The following is a 23,756-nucleotide window of genomic DNA, read 5'->3' as shown; positions in this document are numbered from 1 at the left end:
CTGCACAGCCATTCACTGGAAAGCTCAGTGTGCTGCTGCTTCTCCTCCCCTCAGCTCTTATGCAGCTGAGAACAGAGGGAATTTGATCACTTATAAAAGAGTGAAAAAAAGTATAATTTTTTGTAAATATCTATATAAAAATGTTTTGCCTTTCATTTCTATTTTAAACTGAATGGGGTGTTACAAGGTAATTGTTTACAGTCACTCAAACTACGGTATATTTTTAACTGAAATTTGTGCTTGATAAACAGTTGAACTAATATCATGTGACATAAAAAAAAATAGAACTACCACTATTTTATTTTTGAGTCTCTGCTTTTTGAAAATCAGGGGATTTTTTTTTTTTTTTGTTACTCACGGTAAAATCCATTTCTCCGAGTTCGTTACATAGTTAGTAAGGTTGAATAAAGACACCAGTCCAACCTGAGTGTCTACAATTGTCCCTATCCCTGTACATTGCACACTCACATCGGTCCCTACCCTCAAGGAGCCCACAATCCAAGGTCCCCATTTATATACTAGGGGTCAATTTTGGACAGAAGCAAATTAACCTACCAGCATGTCTTTGGAGGGTGGGAGGAAACCGGAGTACCCGGAGGAAACCCACGCAGGCACAGGGAGAACATGCAAACTCCAGGCAGGTAGAGTCGTGGTTGGGATCTGAACTAGCCACCCTTTTTACTGCTAGGCGAGAGTGCTAACCACTACACCACTGTGCCGCCCATTGATGGACACAGCCCTTCTGATTCTTGGCAATGGGGTTATAGCGCTATAACCCTATGGTAAAAAAAAAAAAAAAAAAAATCAGAAGAGCTGTGTCCACCAATGAACTCAGAGAAATAAGTTTTGGGGATTTTAACAAATCTTTATGTCTAAAAATGTTTTTTTATAAAGGGTGTGCATAAAAGAAAAAAAAAAAATATGCAAAAGTGGCAGTGAAAGAGTAAGGCCGGGTTCACACCACAGCGATGCGGGAACGCCGCGAATCCGCGGCGTTTTCCCGCATCGCATGCCTCCCGCCGGCAGTTCACACTGCCCTATGCGGGCGGCTGGGAGTGTCAATGAAATGTTAATGACACCCCCAGATCCGTCCGCATATCGCAGTGCGATCTGCAGACTCGCACAGGAATCGGATCGCATGGTGTGAACCCCCATGCGATCCGATTCTGCTGCGGACCAAAAAAAGGGTCCCGTGCGAGTTTGCTGCGGGAGCGATGCGAATTCAGCCATACTATCTGTATGGCTGAACTCGCATCGCTACGGAGATCGGATGTGATTTGCACTGCAGTGCGGGTGCGAATCCCATCCGGATCTCCCCCCGCAGCAGTGTGAACCCAGCCTAAAAGCTGAAAGCCCCACCCCCTCCAGCTCATCGCCACAGGAATTAACCCCTTGTCGACCGCAATAGGTTTATGATTGAACTAGATGGACTTGTGTTTTTTTTTAACCTAACTATGTAATATATATATATATATATATATACACACACATATACATACATACACACGTTGCAGGCTTGCAAGTGTTATGGCTGAAGAGATCAGCAATAAGCCTGGTACCGTGTTTTTTTTTTTTTTTTTTATGCAACCGGCTTTCTAATGAGCTGCCGGAATTCTTTCTCAAGCAGAAAAAATTAAAGGGGCAGTGAAAAAAAATAAAAAATAAATAAAGATTTTTTTTTTTTAACCACTTCAGCCCCTCAAGATTTGGCTGCTCAATGACCGGGCCATTTTTTTCGAGATACGTCACTGCGTTGCATTAACTGACAATTGCGCGGTCGTGCGACACTGTACCCAAACAAAAGTGACGTCTTTTTTTATTTCCCCACACACAGCGCTTTCTTTTGTTGGTATTTGATCGCCTCTGCGGTTTTTATTTTTTGCGTTATAAACAAAAGAAGAGCAACAATTTTGAATAAAAACACAACATCTAACTTTTTGCTATAATATATTATTGGGAAAACTTCCAATTATTATTATTATTATTTTTTTTCATAAAAACTAAAAATGTTTTCCTTGGTTTAGGTCGATATGTATTCTTCTACATAAAAAAAAAATGCAATAAGCGTATATTGATTGGTTTGCGCAAAAGTTATAGGGGATAGATTTATGGTATTTTTATTATCATTTATTGTTTACTAGTAATGGTGGCGATCTGCGATTTTTATCGGGGGTGCGATAATACGGCGGACAAATTGGACACATTTTTGTAACCATTGACAATTATACAGCGATCAGAGCTATAACAATGCACTGATTACTGTAAAAATGTCACTGCCAGGGAAGGGGTTAACACCAGGGGGCGATCAAGGGGTTAACTCTGTTCCCTCAGTGTGTTCTAACTGAAGGGGGGATAGGACTTACTAGGGGAGATGACAGATCGTTGTTCATACTTTGTAGGAACAGACGATCAGTCTCTTCTCCCCTGAAAGAGCTGGGACCTGTGTGTTTACACACACACAGATCCCGGTTCTCGCTCTGTCACAAGCAATCGCGGGTGCCCGGTGGTCATTGCGCCCGCCGGGCACTCGCATCGGCTCTGGTGGCGAGCCGCGGGCACGTGCGCCTTCTAGTGGCCACAATGGGAAGCGACCTAAGGCAACGTTGATTTGCCCAGCCGAGCCAACCTGCGGCAGTAAAACTGCTGCGGCTGGTCGGCAAGTAGTTAAAGCGTCCCCATCCCTCTGTGGTTACACACGCAAAAGCGAACACATATGCAAGTCGCACGCGCATATGTAAACGGTGTTTGAACCGCCCATGTGAGGTATCGCAGCGAACATTCGAATGAGAGCAAAAATTCTAGCATTAGACCTCCTCTGTAACTCTAAAGAGGTAACCTGCAAAGGTGTTTAACAAAGTCGCCTATGGAGTTTAAGTACTGTAGTTTGTTACCATTCCACGAGCGTGCGCAATTTTAAAGCGTGACATGTTAGGTATCTATTTACTCAGCATAACATCATCTTTCACATTATATAAAAAAAAATAAAAAATCGGGTAAAAATTGTTTTATTTAAAAAATTAATTATAAAGTATTTCTTTTACCAAATTGCGTTTGAAAAATCACTGCGCAAATACCATGTGACATAAAAAAATTGCAACGATCGTCATTTTATTCCCTAGGGCAGTGATGGCGAACCTTGGCACCCCAGATGTTTTGGAACTACATTTCCCATGATGCTCGGGCACTCTGCAGTGTAGTGGAGCATCATGGGAAATGTAGTTCCAAAACATCTGGGGTGCCAAGGTTCGCCATCACTGCCCTAGGGTCTCTGCTTCAAAAATATAAATAAAAAGTTTCAGCAATAGAGTTGTAATGGGGACCTCGGTGACAGGTTCTCTTTATTGCGTTTCCCCCTGGCGTTTTATCACTGCGATATTTACATTACAGTATTATGTAAGTGTATTATGTAAATGAAATACTCACAGCTGCCTCCGCCTCTTGCTTTTTCTGCAATATATCCGACGCCGAGCTTTCCCACTGCTTCTCCAGCTCCCTAATCATTGAGACAGAAACACGAGGAGACGATTACCCCGGGAGATCCGGCCACCCACAGCAAATCATTTCTAAGAGGCACAGCCAGATCCTTCCAACACCCAGACAACAAAAGAGGTGGCGCCTCATTTTAAACCCAATTCCAGATAAATCCCCCCCAAACCCACTCCCACCCCATGTTATTAAAGCTCCGCATATGTATGTTTTATCTGCAGGTTTTTTGGGGTCTCAAAACTTCTTAAACAAAAAGACCTGTTTATGGTCCTTCAAAGTTTAGGGAAGCGGTACTGTGACCAGTGGGAGTAGATAATGGCGCAGGCTTGGTGGTCCTTTGATGTAAATAAATTACACAACTCCCCTATGGTTAGGGATAGTGCCCCATTCATTGGTGTCAGTGTGAGAAATAGTGCCCCATCATTGGTGTCAGTGGGGAGGAATAGTGCCCCATCATTGGTGTCAGTGGGAGGAATAGCGCCCCATCATTGTCAGAGGAATAAGGTTTGCCTCATCATTGGGGTCAGTGAGCGGAAAAGTGCCCCATCATTGGTGTCAGTGGGAGGAATAGTGTCCCATCATTGGTGTCAGTGGGAGGAATAGTGCCCCATCACTGGTGTCAGTGGGAGGAATAGTGCCCCATCACTGGTGTCAGTGGGAGGAATAGTGCCCCATCACTGGTGTCAGTGGGAGGAATAGTGCCCCATCACTGGTGTCAGTGGGAGGAATAGTGCCCCATCACTGGTGTCAGTGGGAGGGAATAGTGCCCCATCACTGGTGTCAGTGGGAGGAATAGTGCCCCATCACTGGTGTCAGTGGGAGGAATAGTGCCCCATCACTGGTGTCAGTGGGAGGAATAGTGCCCCATCATTGGTGTCAGTGGGAGGAATAGTGAGTGAGTGACTTGTATAGCGCTACCTATGCTTCAGGGCGCTTTCTTGCCACCAGAGTCCATCTGCGACTTTGTGTTGTCCTTTACCCCGTAAGGTCCTGACACGCTTATAAACACATACAACATTGACATACACATATTAAGGCCAATTTTGTTTAGACAGGGTCTAATTAACCTACCAGCATGTCTTTGGAGTGTGGGAGGAAACCGGAGTAACCGGACGAAACCCACGCAGGCACAGGGAGAACATGCAAACTCCAGGCAGATGGTGTCGTGGTCGGGATTTGAACCAGCGACCCTATTGCTGCTAGGTGAAAGCGCTAACCACTACACCACTGTGCTGCCCCATCATTGGTGTCAGTGGGAGGAATAGTGCCCCATCATTGGTGTCAGTGGGAGGAATAGTGCCCCTTCATTGGTGTCAGTGGGAGGAATAGTGCCCCATCATTGGTTTCAGTTCGAGGAATAGTGCTCCATCATTGGTGTCAGTAGGAGGAATGATGGGGCACTATCTCTCCCACTGACACCAAAGATGGGGCACTATTCCTCTCACTAATTTCGATGATTGGCCACCATTTCTTCCACCAGTACAGACGATCGGGGCACTATTCCTCCTCCTGCTGACCACAAGCGCTATGTAATGTTTTGATTCCCACTGCCCACCAAGCCCAAAACATTTTCTAATCCCACTTGCCCTCCTAAAGTCTTTAGGACAGTAACCTTTGTTTAAAAAGTTTTGGAGACCCCTGCATTAGGGTAAAAAAAAAACAAAAAAAACTTTCTGCATGTAGCCCCCCCCCCTTATACTCACCTGAACCTCTTAACTCAGCGCTGTGCCGTCGAGCAAATGCTCTCCACTACCTCTCTCCTCACTGGTTCCCGCTTCTGTCAATCACAGCCAGTGAAGGGGAGCAGGGGGCGGGGCTGAGCTCTGTGTGTCTATGCAGAGACAAAGAGCCAGCCTGCATGAGTGCCCCCATAGCAAGTGGTGTGCTATGGAGGGCACTTGGGGGGGGGGGGGGCAGGAGCATTGGCGGGTACCCCAGAAAAGGAGGGCTGCTCTGTGCAAAGTCATAAAAGAGCAGATAGGTAGAAAATATTAGCAATTTTTTTTTTTTTTTTTATAAAATGCCATCGCTTTATAAATCGCTTTAAGAAGGCTTTGGATACATTTATTGTATGTTGCACCGCTTCCCGTCCTCCAGGCCGTCAAATAAAATCTCATTTGTTTCCTTGGTTGATACACAAATAAAAAAAAAAAAAAAAAAAAAAACATTCCCCCGTAAAATGATTTGGCCGGTTCGATAACAAATACCTGATGAATCAACGCCCCGATCCATGAGACGCGCCCGACGCCCGTCTGGAGGAAATATTGGCAGGGCGGCTGCTATGTACTTACTTCTCTTTCTGCGCCTCCAGGTACGGCTTGATAATAAGCCGGTGCATGGCCACATAGATAACCAGGGGCCCGATGGTGGCATAAAACACGGCGCTGGGTAGGAGCTGATCAGTCAGGTGGATAGGGAAGAAATATGTCTGGCTGGCTCTATTCAACCTAGAACAAAAGAAGAGGAAGAATAGATTAATGCAAGGAGTCTGCTGGCGGCCCAGCGAGGGAAAAAATCCATTATTTATACATGCTGGATCTCATCTGACCCCGGAGTGCATCACTTGACACATCTATTATCTCCCGCCTTGTGATACGCCGCCGCTGGATGGGCGCCCCCCCCCCCCACAACAAGACCGTTCATTTTATGCTGCTGGTCCTCCGCCTTCCATTACCGGCTCCTGGCTGGCCTGGAGTGAGCAAAAGCAGCCAAAGCAGAACGTTCCTTAGCCCTTCCACGGTTTTTGTATTTTTTTTTTTTGCACACATGCTTACAAAATCATCATTTTAGGCCTGAAGATTACATAAAACCCGCCCAAAACATGATATATTTTCTGAAAGCAGAATAAAATAGTGGTAGTTTCAATTTTTTATATTACCGTGCTGTATCCAGGCCTAGGCCTAGGGCAGCACTTTGCGGGGGGTAGCCAATGCTGTATCCTGGCCTAGGCCGACAAGGCCCTGGCCTAGGGCAGCACTTTGCAGGGGGGGGCAGCCAATGCTGTATCCTGGCCTAGGGCAGCACTGTGCGGGTGGGGGGGGGGGGGGGGGGGGTAGGGCAGCCGATGCTGTATCCTGGCCTAGGCCGACAAGGCCCTGGCCTAGGGCAGCACTTTGCAGGGGGGGGGCAGCCAATGCTGTATCCTGCCCTAGGCCGACAAGGCCCTGGCCTAGGGCAGCACTGTGCAGGGGGCAGCCAACGCTGTATCCTGGCCTAGGCCGACAAGGCCCTGGCCTACGGCAGCACTTTGCAGGGGGGGGCAGCCAATGCTGTATCCTGGTCTAGGGCAGCACTGTGCGGGGGGGGGGAGGGGGGCAGCCAACGCTGTATGCTGGGCTAGGCTGACAAGGCCCAGGCCTAGGGCACTTTGCAGGGGAGCAGCACAGAAAGAGACACCCCTGGCTTGCGCTGTTAGTGTAGCGCCAGTCTTATGGGGCGGACTGAGCTGAGAGGCAAATAAGTCTAGCGCCCCCATATAGCACCTGCTTTCGGTATGCAGGCAGCCAGCATTACGCAACTAGGGGGGGGGGGCAGTCTAATTGTGACTTTCCTATCATCCTGGACCACAAACCTTCCTCCCTATGCTATATGTTTTCTGCTGCACCAATTGCATGGTTAAATCTTCTTAGTCCTCTCCATAAGATTATCAGAAATTTGTGCTTAAAGTAGAACTATAGGCAACACTTTTTTTTTTTTTTTTTTATCATTTTGGATAGAGTAAGGGAGGGTTATAGCCCCTGTCAGTTTATTTTTTTTACCATCCCTGTCCCATTGCAGAGATTTCCCTTCACTTCCTGCCCCATAGCGAAAACAGGAAGTGAGAGGAAATCTATGCAAATTACGGGAATCCATTGCCACCAGGCCCTCAGAAATAGTGTCCCCACCAGAAAATTTCAGGGTGGGTCTTAAACAGCAAGGGGTGTGGCCTTGACAGGAAGGGGTGGGTCATATTTAAATTAGGGGGTGCACGAGTTTAGTCAGGCCTAGGGCAGCACAAAACCTAAATACACTACTGTATATTACCACAAAGGTTTAGGAACATTTCAGTAAAAAAAAAAAAATACACAAAATACAAAATGTACTCATTTAAATGAAAATGACCCAATTTTTGGGGTAAAATATAAAAGCCGAGGTTTCACCGAGTAAATAGATACCCAACATGTCAAACCTTAAAGCGGTTGTATACCCGCACAACATTTTTTTTTTTTTTAAACCCTGTAAGGCAAAAGGCATAATGAGCTAGTATGCACCACATACTAGCCCATTATGAAATACTTAGAATGAGGCATCGGCAGCTGATCCCGGTCACCGCCGAGGGAGCCGACATTACCCCTCACCCTCAGCATGTTTTCCAGATTCGCGGGGATGGCGCTATGTGAGTGACCGGAGCCGCACCCGCACGGAAGAGACTTCTTTCTGGCGAGGTCCGGCAGCGTCTGCCAGACCTTCAGCCAAACTTTCACAGCGCAAATGCGCCGCTGACGTCAGAGGCTGCATGCAAAGTGAATATCTCCTAAACCGTACAGGTTTCGGATATGCTCATTTTACCTACAGGTAAAGCCTCGTTGGGCCTAGGTGGGCGAAGCAAGGCGGCGATGTCACACCTCACCCACATTTTGTGGAATACAAACTGCAGCATCTGCCGCCTACACCGAGGTGCAAATATGACTTGTAGTTCTAGATTTTTGGGCAGCGGTAATTCACAAAGCTGTGAAGACTTACTTGACCTTTAGAGACACCCCCTGCGGCACGCCAATGCTGACCGTGGCTCCTAAAACACTGTGCCTGGAAATTTTCCTCTCTGCTCCGTACTCAACCAAGGTCCCGAAAAGTCCAGCCCTAAAAAAGGAAAAAAAAAAAGGGGTAAAAAAGTCATGTTAAAAGCCAACTCTGCCCAAAGAGGTGGAAGAGCATAGAAGAGGTACCAGTGGGCCCACACAGGATGCGGACACTTTGCCCTGAACTGACAAGGTCCTCTTAGTAGTAGTCATGCACATCCCCCACCAGATAAACTATAAAATGAACCTGACCTGGCTTACAATTTTTTCTAAGGTACCAATATTGCCAAAATATGGCACCTTGTGGGGTCTACAAGTACCAGTGTTATCCTTAAAGAGGAAGTAAACCCTTCCAAACAACTTGGACCTATAGGTAAGCCTAGATTAAGGCTTACCTGTAGGTCCAAGCAATATCTCCTAAACCTATATGGTTTAGGAGATATTTGCCCGAAAATGGGCACCGCTGTCTACGGCGCATGCGCCGTAGACAGCGGCGCGCAGGCGCACTAAATGCGGCAAATCCAAAAATGGATTTGCCAAATTTGTCGACTCCCGTGCGCATGCGCGGGAGTGACGTCATCGCGGCTTCGCCATATGACAGCAACGGAGCTGCGAGGCGCGACTCCCGTGCGCATGCGCGGGAGTGACGTCATCGCGGTTGCGCCGCTGTCATTGGTCGGAGCTGCGAGACGCCACCAGCAAGATGGACGCGGCGGACTACAGGGATCAGCGGCGACTTCGCTGGCTCCTGTGTCAGGTAAGTGACACATAATGAGCTACTATGCGATGCATAGTAGTCCATTATGCTTTACCTTTGCAGGGAAAAAAAGAGGAAGTAAACCCATCAGGGTTTACTTCCTCTTTAAAGTGGTTGTAAACCCTTACAAACCACTTTTAAGGCTTACCTGTAGGTCCAAGAAATATCTCCTAAACCTATACGGTTTAGGAGATATTTACCCGAAGACGGCCAATGCTGTCTACGGCGCATGAGCCGTAGACAGAGGCAGGCAGGCGCACTGGGCAAGCCGCAGATCGCGCCGATACGCCGCGAGCGTCGGCTCCCGTGCGCATGCGCGGGAGTGACGTCATCGATGCTCCGGCGAATCACAGCGCCCGAGCAGTGAGACCCACCAAGAAGATGGATGCTCGGAACAACAGGGGACAGCGGTGACTTTGCTGGCTCCTGTGTCAGGTAAGTGACACATAATGGGCTACTATGCGAAGCGATGCGATGCGAAGCATAGTAGCCCATTATGCTTTACCTTTGCAGGGAATCAAAGAGGAAGTAACACCCATCAGGGTTTACTTCCTCTTTAACCACTTAAAAGAGGAAGTAAAAAGTTTAGTTCAGTTTTAAAAAACATAATTTTTGCCCAGAGTCCTCTCAAGCACAAGTGACATGTGAAGAAATGTCATCGATTAAATGTTGTTGTGCTTTTTGGGGGTCAGGTGATGCGCTCTGAATGCACCCAAGTCCCTCGGAGCGGGACAGGTTCAATATCCAGTGTCCCGGGAGTCCCGGGCACCTGCCTGCTCTGCTTACCCTTCTGACACTCGAGAGGATTAAACAACAAAATGAATCAATCGGTGTAGTGAGACAATAATCAGGGCATTATTAGTAGATCACCACAGGGTTAATCCTAATTGGATTGCAATAGGCTCATAATTCACTGTCAGCACATCGATCGCTGTACAGGGGGAGAAAGCGATGGGGAGGGGGGGGGAAAAAAAAAAAAAAAAGGTAACAGTTTCCATTCTCGTTTTCGCAGCCTTGACACGGCGTGATGAAGTGAGCGGTTTGATAGCACACTGCGAGCAAGGACTAATCCCCAGATGTCACGCTCCTTCACCGCCGGTATGCGACTTGGAGGATAAAGCCTCTTCCAATCTCGTATATCTGCCTCAACTACAGCAATGAAAGCTGGATAAATAAAAGGTCGGGAAATGCCATGTAACAAGGACGAGGGGGGGGGGGGGATACTCTGTATTACAGATAAATCATACGTTTGTTTTATTCCCACGTCGGAGGAATACGAGGCTGGCTGCTGAAATAGCGACTTTTTGGCTCAAGAGAAACCAGAATGTTCTGCGCACAGTAGCCAATCAGACTTCAGGGCGAAAGTAAAGGAAAGGCTTGAATTTTTTGATATGGGCACTACAGTCACATCTCCTCAACCCCCTGAACTGCGGAAGATTTAGCCTCCCCCCCCCCATTCACACCAAATCAGACTATGAAATCGTGCGACTTCACCTGAAATTCGCACATTTTCTAAGACGCGTGCCAGTGCGACTCGGCTGACATTTGTGCGACTTCTTGCACAGGTGTCTATGTAAGTCGCACCTGAAATGACCAAAAACAGCGCAGGACCGGCTTTGACAAATAATCAGTGAGGCACCGCAAAGTTGGGTCGTAACCAATAAGAACAGTTCCATTGCCAACAATCCGGTGCGACTCGGACCTGTCAAATCGCATGACAAGTTGCACCGGTGTGAACGGCGGCTTACCCCCCTCCCCCCCCCCCATTATGACCAGGCCATTGTTTTGCTTTTAGGCACTGTGTTACTTTAACTGTCAATTGCACGGTCATGCAGCGGTGTATGCAAATTCAATATATATAATGTATATATATGTATGTATATATGTATATATATATATATATATATATATATATATATATATATATATATATATCTCTATATCTATCTATCTATCTATCTATCTATCTATCTCTCATTTTTTTTTCAAACAGAACTTTCTTTTGGTGGTATTCGATCGCCTCTGTGGTAGAGCTGCACGATTAATCGTTAAAGAATGGAGATCGCTATCCCCCCACGATCTTAACACAGCATTTCCCCGATTCAGTGCAAACACTTCTCTGCTCACTGCTAACAGCTGTCAAAAAAATAAAATAAAAAAAAAAGCCTGCCAAATTTATCACAGAAATAAAGAGAAACATTGTATCTTCTGTTCTTTTAGATCAGGGGTAGGCAGCCTCGGCCCTCCAGCTGTGGTGAAACTACGAATCCCATCATGCCTCTGCCTCTAGGAGTCATGCCTGTGATTGTCAGGGTCTTGCCATGTCTCATGGAACTTGTCGTTTCAAAACAGCTGGAGAGCCGAGGTTGCCTACCCCTGTTTTAGATCAAAGAGATGAACTTTGGTGTGTAAACGAGGTTAGTTTAAAGGATTACTAAAGGTTTGATTAAAAAACAAAAACAAAAAAAAAACAAAAAACAAACGTTATACCTCGGAGGACTCGTGAGGGCGTGCTCCCATGTCCTGCTGCTGCGTCTATTGACACAGACAGCAGGACTCGCCCCTGTGTAATTGGATTTGATTGACAGCAGCAGGAGACAATAGCTGCGCTGCTCTCAATCTATCCAATCAGGACCCCAGACACTGGCTGGAGCTGGTGTGCTTGTCCCCGCCGCTGGAAAGACCAGGCTCAAGTAAAAGGGGGGCTCTGGGGGGGCTGCTGCATCACAGGTTTTTCACCTTAATCCATAGAATGCATTGGTGAAAAACATTGAGGGTTTACAACCCCTTTAAGTGGTTAAAGACTAAACCTTTTTCTGACACTTGTTGCTTACAAGTTAAAATCAGTAGTTTTTTCTAGAAAAATACTTAGAACCCCCAAACATTATATATATAGATATCTATATATCTTTTAGCAGAGACCATAGAGAATAAAATGGCGGTTGTTGCAATATTTTATGTCGCACTGTATTTGTGCAGCGGTCTTTTAAATGCAATGTTTTGGGGAAAAAATAAACTTTAATGAATTAATAAAAAACTAAACCGTAAAGTTAGCCCGATTTATTTTTGAATTTTTGTACAATGTGAAAGATTAAAATTATGCCACGAGAATCGTGATCTTTATTCTAAGCTAAAAATAAATAAAATTGAGATTCTCATTTTGGCCAGAATCATGCAGCTCTACTCTGCGGTTTTTATATTTTGCGCTATAAACAAAAAAAAAGACTGAACATTTTGAAAAGAAATAAATATCTTTTACTTTCTGCTATAAAACATCCAATAAAAAAAAAAAAAAAGAAGTATTTAAAAAAAATATATATACATCTCTTCATAAAATTTAGACCATTATGTATTGTGCTACATATTTTTGGTACAAAAGACCTCAAGCTGCGTTTTTGGTTTGGTTTGCACGAAAGTTATAGCATCTACAAACTATGGTATATATTAGGGGTGCAACGGATCAAAGAACTCACGGATCCGATCGTTCCTCGGATCAGAGTAAACGGATCGGACCAGAGTCACGGATCAGCAAATAATAATTGAATTTGCAAAAACCTTTGAAAATTCCACCACCATATAGTCCCCACTGCAATATCCACAATCTCCCCACTGTAATATTGGCTGGGAAAGGCTGGGTATAGCCGAGTATTGGCAGGGCATGGCAGAGTATTGGCAGGGCATGGCAGAGTATTGGCAGGGCATGGCAGAGTATTGGCAGGGCATGGCAGAGTATTGGCAGGGCATGGCAGAGTATTGGCAGGGCATGGCAGAGTATTGGCAGGGCATGGCAGAGTATTGGCAGGGCATGGCAGAGTATTGGCAGGGCATGGCAGAGTATTGGCAGGGCATGGCAGAGTATTGGCAGGGCATGGCAGAGTATTGGCAGGGCATGGCAGAGTATTGGCAGGGCATGGCAGAGTATTGGCAGGGCATGGCAGAGTATTGGCAGGGCATGGCAGAGTATTGGCAGGGCATGGCAGAGTATTGGCAGGGCATGGCAGAGTATTGGCAGGGCATGGCAGGGTATTGGCAGGGCATGGCAGAGTATTACCAGGGTATGGCAGAGTATTACCAGGGTATGGCAGAGTATTACCAGGGTATGGCAGAGTATTACCAGGGTATGGCAGAGTATTACCAGGGTATGGCAGAGTATTACCAGGGTATGGCAGAGTATTGGCAGGGTATTGGCAGGGTATGGAGGGATGGCTGTGACTGCAATTGTCACAGAGCAGCGCTGTGGGCACTACAGATCCAGCCCACAGCACTGCTGCCATCCAATCTCTCCCCTCCACTGTACAGATCAGTACACAGAGGGGAGATCACATTGTAAAACGACCGCCGGGTGTACAAAGATGGGCGTCGCTCTGGAGCTGGGCCGAAGCCATGGCCTTTCCTAAGGCCGAGGAGCGCTCCGTGGATAGCGGCGTGTGTCGATCCGAACAGGGTGACCCGTTCGGATCACGGATTGGTGACAATCTGTTGCACCCCTAGTGTATATATACTGAAATTTAAAAAAAATTTTTATACTAGTAATGGAGGCGATCAGCGACTTATAGCGGGACAGCGATACTATAGTGGGCAATCTGACACTGACACTTTGAGAGAAGGACGTGGCGCCCAATCTTTGGCCACATATGGCCCTTTGGTGTTTAAAATACGGCCGTTTGACCCCAGCAGTCATTGATTTAATGCTCCCTGTATTGACTGCTGGGGCTCAAGGGCCACACTTTAAACGTCATATGTGGCCCTCAGGCCAAAGATTGGGCGCCAGGCCAGGTCCACAGCTCAATGCCACCATGGACTTTTGAAGGCACTTGATTTGTCTTGTGGTGTTTATGTGAGTTTGCTCTGCTATGTGAATAGCAGTCACATCTCCTTAATGCCATTTGATCATGCGTTTATAATATTAAGTCCATTATTAGTTGTTCTGAAATGTAATTTCTGTTTAGACAGAACCTGAAGTGTTGCACAGTAGCAGTGGCTGTAGCTCATGAAGGGGGCAAGACAACATAATGGTTGGCATTTAGCCCAGGGCACAAGGCCCACAGCTAGGGTTGGCACCTTTTCTTCAAATCAAACCTGAACACTTTAGCAGCGTACAGCAATTCTTTTTTTTTTTATAGCGTAAACTATACATATTATTTTGCTATTAAATAACATTTCTAATCATATGAGGTTAACAACAAGAGTCCCACTTTACATCAGAGTCCACAGAGTTCCCCTTTTACATCGGACCTCGCAGAGTTCCCTTTCACTGTAAGCCCTTGTACACACGGGTCGGACATTCCGACAACAAAATCCGTCGGATTTTGTCCGAAACTTGTGTTGCATACACACGGTCGGACAAAGTTGTCGGAAAATCTGATCGTTCGTAACGTGATGACTGTAATTTAGTTACGACGGGACTACATTCAGGCTAGTAGCCAATAGCTTTGGTCTAGGAATTTGATCTGATCATGCGTGGCACTTTGTCTGATCGGAATTCTCTACACATGATCGGACAAAGTCCCATCGGACCATGTTGTCGGAAAATTTTATAGCCCAGCTCAAAAACTTTGTCGGTTGGATATTCCGACGGAAACAGTCCGATGGAGCCCACACACGGTCAGATTATCCGACAACAAGGTCCGATCGGACATTTTCCATCGGAATGTCTGACCGTGTGTACAAGGGCTAAGGGGGGACTCTGCAGACTCGGATGTAAGGGAGAACTCTGGGGACTCTAAGGGATGCTCTGGGAACCCTGATTTATGGGGGAACACTGAGCACTCCGAGGTACGGGGAGGACTCTGCTGTAAGGGGAACACTGTGGCCTCTGGTGTGAAGGGGAACTCTGATGTAAGGGGCTCCGAGAACCCAGATTTACCTTAGGCCCCTTTTACAGGGACGATCCATTCAGGTCCGCCTGTCAGTTTTTCAGGCGGACCTGAACGGATGCTCCATAGAGGTCTATGGAGCGTCGGATGTCAGCGGTGACATGTCCGCTGACACCCAAGCCGCTCCGATCCAAAAAAGTGTGACTGAGGAAAAAGCTATTTTTCCATCCATCATCGGATTGGATGACGACGGACACTGCGGCACGTCGTCACCCGTTTTCCCATAGGGGAGAGCAGCGCTGTGACAGGTCTGTCCCTGTGCAGTGTGCAGAGACGGACCCGTCCTCTGCCTGCTCAGCGGAGATCGCTCCGGCGATCCCCGCTGAGCAAGCGGATAACCATGGGGCGGATCAGCACTGATCCGCCCCGAGTGAAAGGACCCTTAGTGTACTCACTCAGAGGCAGGAGAGAGAAGGGGGTAGACTTCAGCCACAGATAGGGATGGATGGTGAGCTCACTCAACCTTGGCAGTCATTACTTCTCATCCAGTTGTATCTGAGGCTGCTAGACTTCCAATTTCCAGCCCCTACTTTCCATTTCTGAGGCCCAGCGTCAGAGACTGGAGTGTGGGCAGAAACAGAGGAGGTAGGGGTGGATGAAAGAGGTGCAGATCGAGCCCTCTCTCCTCTCCAGTCTGTGTGTTTTTTGTGTGTGTGTGTGGGGGGGGGGGGGGATTAGTAGTGTTGGCTATGGGCAGTGTGAAAGAGAGTGCAACAGACACTCTCAGCTCAGCTAACTGCAACCAGCAACCCCGCTGGGAAGCCATAGTCCAGTCTGAAAAACTGTCCGGGTGAATCCCAAACAGGTGGCAACACTATCCACAGCCCAGAGCCCACAAGGTCCATAGCTCAGTGCCACCATAGACTTTTGAAGGCATTTGTGGTTTATGTGAGCTCTGTTGGTTCAAATTCCTTAAAATAAAAAAGGTTTGGGTTACCTCCCTACAGTGTAAAGAGACATGGTAAGGGCATTAGTCTGTAGGCCTCTAATGAGGCAGTAATTGATGAGCATTGTAAATGTAGCTCTGAAGTGCTGCAGAATTTGGCAGGTTACACTGAGGAGGCATGGAAAGAACAAAACAGGTTGTCTACAAGGTGTCACACTTACTTTATGGATCCTTTCACTCGCGTCTGTTCTTCATCTTGAAATTTGTGCTGGTAGCTGACCATTAAGAAGGAGTGCGGGATTCCAAGCTGAAAACAAAAATTAACGAAATTACTTAATGCAAACTTTGAAAATGTAACTTTTGATGCTTCATATAAAAATAAAGTGTATAAAATATATAAAGATGGTTCCTTTCGTGCCCCCCCCCAAAAAAAATATATATATATATAAGTCGCTGTTCCTGTACATTCAGGGCCCCCTACTAACTCCCTCCGGCCCCAAGCAAGGTATACTTGCCTATCCACGCTCCCCTTGTGCCTTCTCGTTCCACTGGAGCCCTCGTTCAGCTGCTCTGAGCAGAGTGGTTCTTCCGGGCATAGGAGAGAATGTGAGAGCGCCCGGGCCCGATTAGTCATTCCTGAGGCTTAAACACTGTTACTAGGGAGGGGACGGACATCATCCACCTGGGTGAGCTCCTACATCTGAGCCTACCCAGTATGGGTTCCTGTAGCAGGGAGGTGGCAAAGCAGCATGGGTGGGCGAGTGTAACTTCCTGGGGTTTTGAACTAATAGTAGGCATTGTACAGAATGGTCATAAGCGTGCGCACAGGGTGTGCCAGGTGTGCCCAGGCACACCCTAACCACTCTGTGCTGCACAGATTCCCCTGCTGCTTGACTGCAGAGAAAGGAACTCGGGAATCTCTGTCCTCAGCCCCTTTCTCTGTCTCAAAAGTGAGATATCAGGGGTCTGTTTAGGCCCCTGATATCTCACCAAAGCCCCCCCAATGGTGTTCCTAAAAAATTGTAAAAGAAAATAACAAATTATTGTAAAAAATAATAAAAATTGTAAAAAGTAATAAAATAAAAAGAAACTACTGACAACCATCAACTGTTCTGCTGCAGACACTGTCCATAATAAATTATATATATCCATACACACACACACACACTAAATAATTATATTATATATATATATATATATATATACACACACACACACATATATATATCCCTCAAAAATTACACTCGCATTTTGCAAATGTACCGCCGATCACAGAGGGGAAGAGAGCACCCTGTTAAGTAACTTAAAGTGGGGATTGAAGTGACTTTGAACGTGGCATGGTTGTTGGTGGCAGACGGCCTGGTCTGAGTATATCTGGGATTTTCACACACAACCATCTCTCGGGTTTACAGAAAATGGTGGGGAAAAAGAGAAAATATCCAGCGAGCAGCAGTTGTGTGGAGGAAAATGCCTTGTTGATGTCAGAGAAGAATGGGCAAGCTGGTTCCAGATAACCACTCGTTACACCCAAGGTATGCAGAATACCATCTCTGAACGCACAACACATCCAACCTTGAAGCAGATGAGCTACAGAAGCAGGAGACAACACCAGGTGCCACTCCTGTCAGCTAACAGGAAACTGAGGCTACAATTGGCACAGGATCACCAAAATTGGACAATAGAAGAATGGAAAAACATTGCCTGGTCTGACGATTTCAGCTGCGACATTCAGATGGTGGGGTCAGAATTTAGCACATGGATCCATCCTGCCTTGTATCACCGGTTCAGGCTGGTGGTGGTGTAATGGCGTGGGGGATATTTTCTTGGGACCTTTAGTACCAATTGAGCATGGTTTAAACGCCACGAGCTACCCGAGTATTGTTGCTGACCGTGCCCATCCCTTTATGGCTACAGTGTTACCATCTTCTGATGGCTCCTTCCAGCAGGATAATGCACCATGTCACAAAGCTCCGATCATCTCACCACTGGACAATGAGGTCACTGTCCTCCAATGGCCTCCACACTCACCACATCTCATCCAATAGAGCACCTTTGGGGTGTGATATTGGCATTATGGATGTGCAGCCGACATATCTGCAGCAACTGTGTGATGCTATCATGTCACTATGGAGCAAAAACTCTGAGGAACGTTTCCAACACCTTGTTGTATCTACACCACCAAGAATGAAGGCAATTCTGAAGGCAACGGCATGGCTTAAATAAGAAGTTCATGGGAGGAGCAAAGGGTTCAAGCTTCACCAGAAACCAAATACGGGGTCTGCAAACTTTCTAAACAAAGGGAATGTTTCCAACACCTTGTTGAATCTATGCTACGAAGAACGAAGACAAATTTGAAGGCAAAGGGGGTCCAACTCGGTACTAGCAAGGTGTACCTAATAAAGTGGCCGGTAACCATACATTTATACACATTATTCACTAAAATTCTGAATGCAAGGGTAAAAATAAAAACCTAAAAATTACCTAGGGCAGCAATTTGTTCCAATCTAGCAGCCTCCCTTTAACAACCAAGTGTATCAGTAACTCTTCCACGTAAAAGGAAGCTTCCATCTCCCATTCAGTGGATCTTTTAAAACCGCCTCCAGCTAGAAACCATTTAGCAGGGAAACGAAGCGCTGAAACCTCCGACGGACATCTGTGTGGAGTATTCCGCATTAGGTAATTTTTTAATGTAGTGCACTTCTATATTTATGGTTTTGCAAAAGCTATGCATCAGCCAAAAGAGCCCCCCCCCCCCCCCAAAAAAAGAAAGCGTCATAAAAAGTACATTTATTAAAAAGTATAATTGAATGGCATTAAACATTCATAGAATGGTTATAGTGATTTGGGTTTTAATGATACCCGGGCCGGAGAATTCAGCTTAAGTGGAGCGGAACGGCTTCTGAAAGACGAAATCCAGCATGGAGCTAAAGTCTCCGGCGTTTCCTGAGAGCCTCCAGCAAGTCATTGATGTTCTGGACAGGCCAGACACACAAACTGTTCTGTCTAAGAACAAGCAATTAAGTGGAAATTTGACTCATGCTAAATCTATAGGTAAGGGTAATGACTAAGCGATAATATTTGTGCGAAACCCGTCTACTTTTTTGTCCCCTGCTCCATCCGTCAACCACTTGTCATATGAAGCTTCAATAAAAGGATTTTTGAGAAGTGCGGCCGTCCGGAATCATTTCCTCATATTTATTGTAGGGGGACAATATAGAGCAGTGATTCTCAACCAGGGTTCCTCCAGAAGGTTGCTAGGGGTTCCTTCAGCATTGGGCCATTTCTGCCTCTCGGATAAGTTCTCACTCACACCATTGATCTTTTTAGCTATCTGTAAGGAGGTATTTCTTCCTACTGACCACAAGTGTAAGGACCATTCTTCCCACTGACCACAAGTGTAAGGACCATTCTTCCCACTGACCACAAGTGTAAGGACCATTCTTCCCACTGACCACAAGTGTAAGGACCATTCTTCCCAATGACCACAAGTGTAAGGACCATTCTTCCCACTGACCACAAGTGTAAGGACCATTCTTCCCACTGACCACAAGTGTAAGGACCATTCTTCCCACTGACCACAAGTGTAAGGACCATTCTTCCCAATGACCACAAGTGTAAGGACCATTCTTCCCACTGACCACAAGTGTAAGGACCCTTCTTCCCAATGACCACAAGTGTAAGGACCATTCTTCCCAGTGACCACAAGTGTGAGGACCATTCTTCCCAATGACCACAAGTGTAAGGGACCATTCTTCCCAATGACCACAAGTGTAAGGACCCTTCTTCCCAATGACCACAAGTGTAAGGACCATTCTTCCCACTGACCACAAGTGTAAGGACCATTCTTCCCACTGACCACAAGTGTAAGGACCCTTCTTCCCAATGACCACAAGTGTAAGGGACCATTCTTCCCAATGACCACAAGTGTAAGGACCATTCTTCCCAATGACCACAAGTGTAAGGACCATTCTTCCCACTGACCACAAGTGTAAGGACCATTCTTCCCACTGACCCATCACACTAATGTATCATGAGTTGTAGATTTCAAATTTTTAGCAGAGGGTTCCCCGAGACCGGAGGACTATTTCAAGGGTTCCTCTGTGTTGAAAAGGTTGAGCAAGGCTGATATAGACAATTGTGCCGATTCCCGTTATGCCGAAAATCATCAAAATATGCGCCGACTGCTTTTAACATCAAGCTTTGCATTAAACGAAGTGCATCTCACCGCTTTTATATATATATATATATATATATAAATTTTTTTTTTTTATTTTTTTTTTTATATTTGGAGTTATTCACAGAAGGTTTACTTTGATTTAACCACTTGACCTCTGAAAGGTTTTACCCCCCTCATGACCAGCACATTTTTTTTTTTGCTAGTTAGCACTACCTTACTTTAACTGGCAATTGCACGGTCAACGCTGTACCCAAATGGACTTTATCTTTTTTTCCCACACAAAAAAAAAAAAAAAAAAAAAAAAAGCTTTTTGGTGCTATTTAATCACCACTGTGCTTATTTTTTATTACATTTTATAATATTTTCCACACAAATACAGCTTTCTTTTGGTGGCATTTGATCACCTCTGGGTTTTTCATATTCATTCTAATAAACGAAGAAAGACCAAATAACAAAATAAAAAATTCGACTTTTTTTTTCTTCTTTTAAATACTCCAATAAAATTGAAATTCTTCATTTATTAAAGCGGGAGTCCGCCGGTACTCCGCGTTTTTTTTTTTAAAAAGCCAGCAGCTACAAATACTGTAGCTGCTGACTTTTAAAATAGTGACACTTACCCGCCCAGCGCGCCCGCGATGTCGGCACCCGAAGCCGATCTGTAGATCGTTTCTCGGGTGCTGCCGCCGCCATCTTGGGTATGGGAATCAGGAAATGGAGCCTTTCGGCTTCATTTCCCGGCTCCCTACTGCGCATGCGCGAGCCGCGCTGCGCAATAAGGACGGTCCCCGCTGCCTCTGGGATCTGTGTGTTTTCCCAGCAGGCAGCGGGGCACTTGCGGAAAGGGGCGGGCACTTGCGGAAAGGGGCGTAATCTACGCCCCTTTCCGCAGAGAGCTATCCCGGAAGTGGGTGCATTTACCTGGATTATCCAGGTAACTGCACCCCCCTCCCCCCTGAAAGGTGCCAATTGTGGCGCCGGAGGGGGGGAGGTTTCCGATGAGCGGAAGGTCCATTTTAGGGTGGACCTCCGCTTTAAGCCTTTGAGGACCATAAGATTACCATCATCAATATAAAAATAATTATATTTTTTCCCTTTAAGAATGTATTTGAACAATACAAAAGAGGGGAAGGCGCACTGACCTAGTGCATTACCATAAAAAAGAGCTTTATTTAAAAACAAATAGCAAAATGGCTACTCACAAACGAGTATTGATCAAAGGCAAAATCAATACAAATGGATCCATCGCACCGAACATTGGCGAATCCAGATCAGATGTCAGAGAAATTGGTAAGTACCTCAACGAAAACGGCTAACGCGTTTCAGGGGTGACCCCCTTTCTTCAGAGCGAAAATGGGCAATGTTTTTAAATAAAGCTCTTTTTTTTTTATGGTAATGCACTAGGTCAGTGCGCCTTCCCCTCTTTTGTATTGTTTCTCTCTAGTATCTGAACACCCAATGTTCTAAAGGAGGGCTGCAAGACCTTTTGACAATACCATCCTAAACTGTCTATATCACACTTCAAAGACCAAGACACCAGAGCGCAGGAGAATTTGTTGTTTTTGTACTTTTTGAACAATTAATACCATTTCCACACTACCATTTTTGGGGGAGGAATTATGACAACCATTTGTTGATAAGAACTAATAACTTGCCTCAAACCAAAAAAAAAAAAATAATAATAAAAAAAAAAAAGTGTTTTAAAAGGTCTTAATCAGATGATACAGGCAATTAAAAACATGGGACAAAATACATCCCTTGGTCCTCAAAGGGTTAAGGGAAAAATGTATTTTGCTACATGCCCTTGGAAAAAAAAATCCCAATAAGCATATATTGATTGTAGATGGTATAACATACACACATACCAAACTATGGGATATATTAGAGCTGCACAATTCTGAACAACATGAGAATCATAATTTTTTTTGCTTAGAATAAAGATCACAATTCTTTCATGATTCTCTGCGTAACATCATCTTTCACATACGTAAATTTATTTTTTTTTTTAATTAATTGAAGTGTATTTTTTCCCAAAAAATTACTTTTGAAAGACCACTGCACAAATAGAGCGCGACATAAAATATTGCAACAACCGCCATTTTATTCTCTAGGGTTTCTGCTGAATACATTTATATATATATATATATATATATATATATATATATATATATATATATATATATATATATATATATATATATATATATATATATATATATATATATATATATATATAAATATAAATATAAATTGTTTGGGGGTTCCAAGTAATTTTCATTAACTTGTAAAAAAAACTAATGTCAGAAATAGGCTTAGGCATGAAAGGGTTAAAGTAAATACATAAAATACATATACACACACACACGTATATATATATATATATATATATATATATATATATATATATATATATATATATATATATATATATATATATATATATATATACACACACACACACACACACACACACACACATATATACACACATACATATACACACACACACTAATATATATATATATATATATATTTATTTATATATATATTTTTTTTGTTGTTGTTTGAGGGTAATTTTCTAGTAAAAATTACCGATTTTAACTTGTAAGCTACAAATGTCAGAAAAGGGTAGTCTTTAAGTGGTTAAACTTCCCTCATTTATGAACTGAAGTTCATCCTTTTGAAGTATCAATTATATTATAATATAATGATATTATGTTTCTTTTTAGCTCAGCTCTGAGCAATGTTGTGATAAACTTGGCAATGCTGCCTTTCCTTTTTTATTTCTTTTTGAGAGCCGTCAGCTGTGAGCAGAGAAGGGCTCTGCACTGAATCGTGGAAATGTTGGATGAAGATCGTGAGGGAAGTTGAAACGAGATGGTGATTTTTTTTTTTTTTTTTTTAACGATTAATCGTGCAGCTATAAAAGATATATATTTGAAAACTGATCAATTCTGATGTACTGACGGCTGATCTCATTTCTTGAGGCCCTTAAAATGCCAGGACAGTACAAATACCCCCCAAATGACCCCTTATTGGAAAGTAGACAGTATAAGGGAATTTAGTAAGAGGCATGAGGGGCTTTTTAAAGTAGTAATTTTTTTATTTATTTTTTCACTTTTTTTGGAAAGTGAAGAAACAAAATACTTTTTTTATTTGCATTCTGTCACCAGTGCAGTAAGAGTACAGAATTGTCAATCATATGACTGGTGATCATGAATACTGATTTCTGACGTGTGACAGCATATTAAAGCGGGGTTCCACCCTAAAGTGGAACTTCCGCTCGTTGGAACTCTCCCCCCTCCTCCGGTGTCACAGTTGGCACCTTTCAGGGGGGTGCAGATACCGGTCTTATGCCGCGTACACACGACCGGACTTTTTGACAGCAAAGGTCCGACGGAACGAGTCCGTTGGACAATTCGATCTTGTGTGGGCTCCATAGGACCTTTGCTTGCCAAAAATCCAGCGGACTTTAGAAATAGAACATGTTTTAAATTTTTCCACCGGAATTCCGCCGGACCGAGAAATCCATTCGTGCGTATGCTGGTCCGACGGACAAAAAACAACGCTAGGGCAGCTATTGGCTATGAACTTCCTTATTCTAGTCCGGTCGTACGTCATCACGTTCAAATCCATTGGACTTTGGTGTGATTGTGTGTGGCCAAGTCCGTTCATTCGGAAAGTCCGTCGGAACTCCGCCGAAAGTCCGTCGGACCTAGTCCCTCGAAAAGTCCAGTCGTGTGTACGCGGCATAAGACAGGTATTTGCACCCACTTCCAGGCATAGACTCCCATGAGAG

General features: G+C 44.8%; 1 protein-coding gene across 1 annotated transcript in view; it reads right to left on the bottom strand.

Moving 5' to 3' along the window:
* DNAJC11 (DnaJ heat shock protein family (Hsp40) member C11) overlaps window positions 1-23,756 on the bottom strand; it is a 242,072-nt gene that overhangs the window by 17,296 nt on the left and 201,020 nt on the right. Inside the window, 4 exon segments of the mRNA XM_077458259.1 lie at window positions 3,424-3,493; window positions 5,778-5,933; window positions 8,209-8,325; window positions 16,005-16,090. Coding sequence (XP_077314385.1) covers window positions 3,424-3,493; window positions 5,778-5,933; window positions 8,209-8,325; window positions 16,005-16,090 — 429 coding nt within the window.

Source organism: Lithobates pipiens, unplaced genomic scaffold, assembly GCF_037356315.1.
Source record: "Lithobates pipiens isolate NorthernLeopardFrog02 unplaced genomic scaffold, aLitPip1_a1.2 Scaffold_27, whole genome shotgun sequence".
In the NCBI taxonomy this organism is placed as follows: domain Eukaryota; kingdom Metazoa; phylum Chordata; class Amphibia; order Anura; family Ranidae; genus Lithobates; species Lithobates pipiens.
Note: the sequence above shows the minus strand (reverse complement) of the source record. Positions and strands in the feature narration are given on the sequence as shown.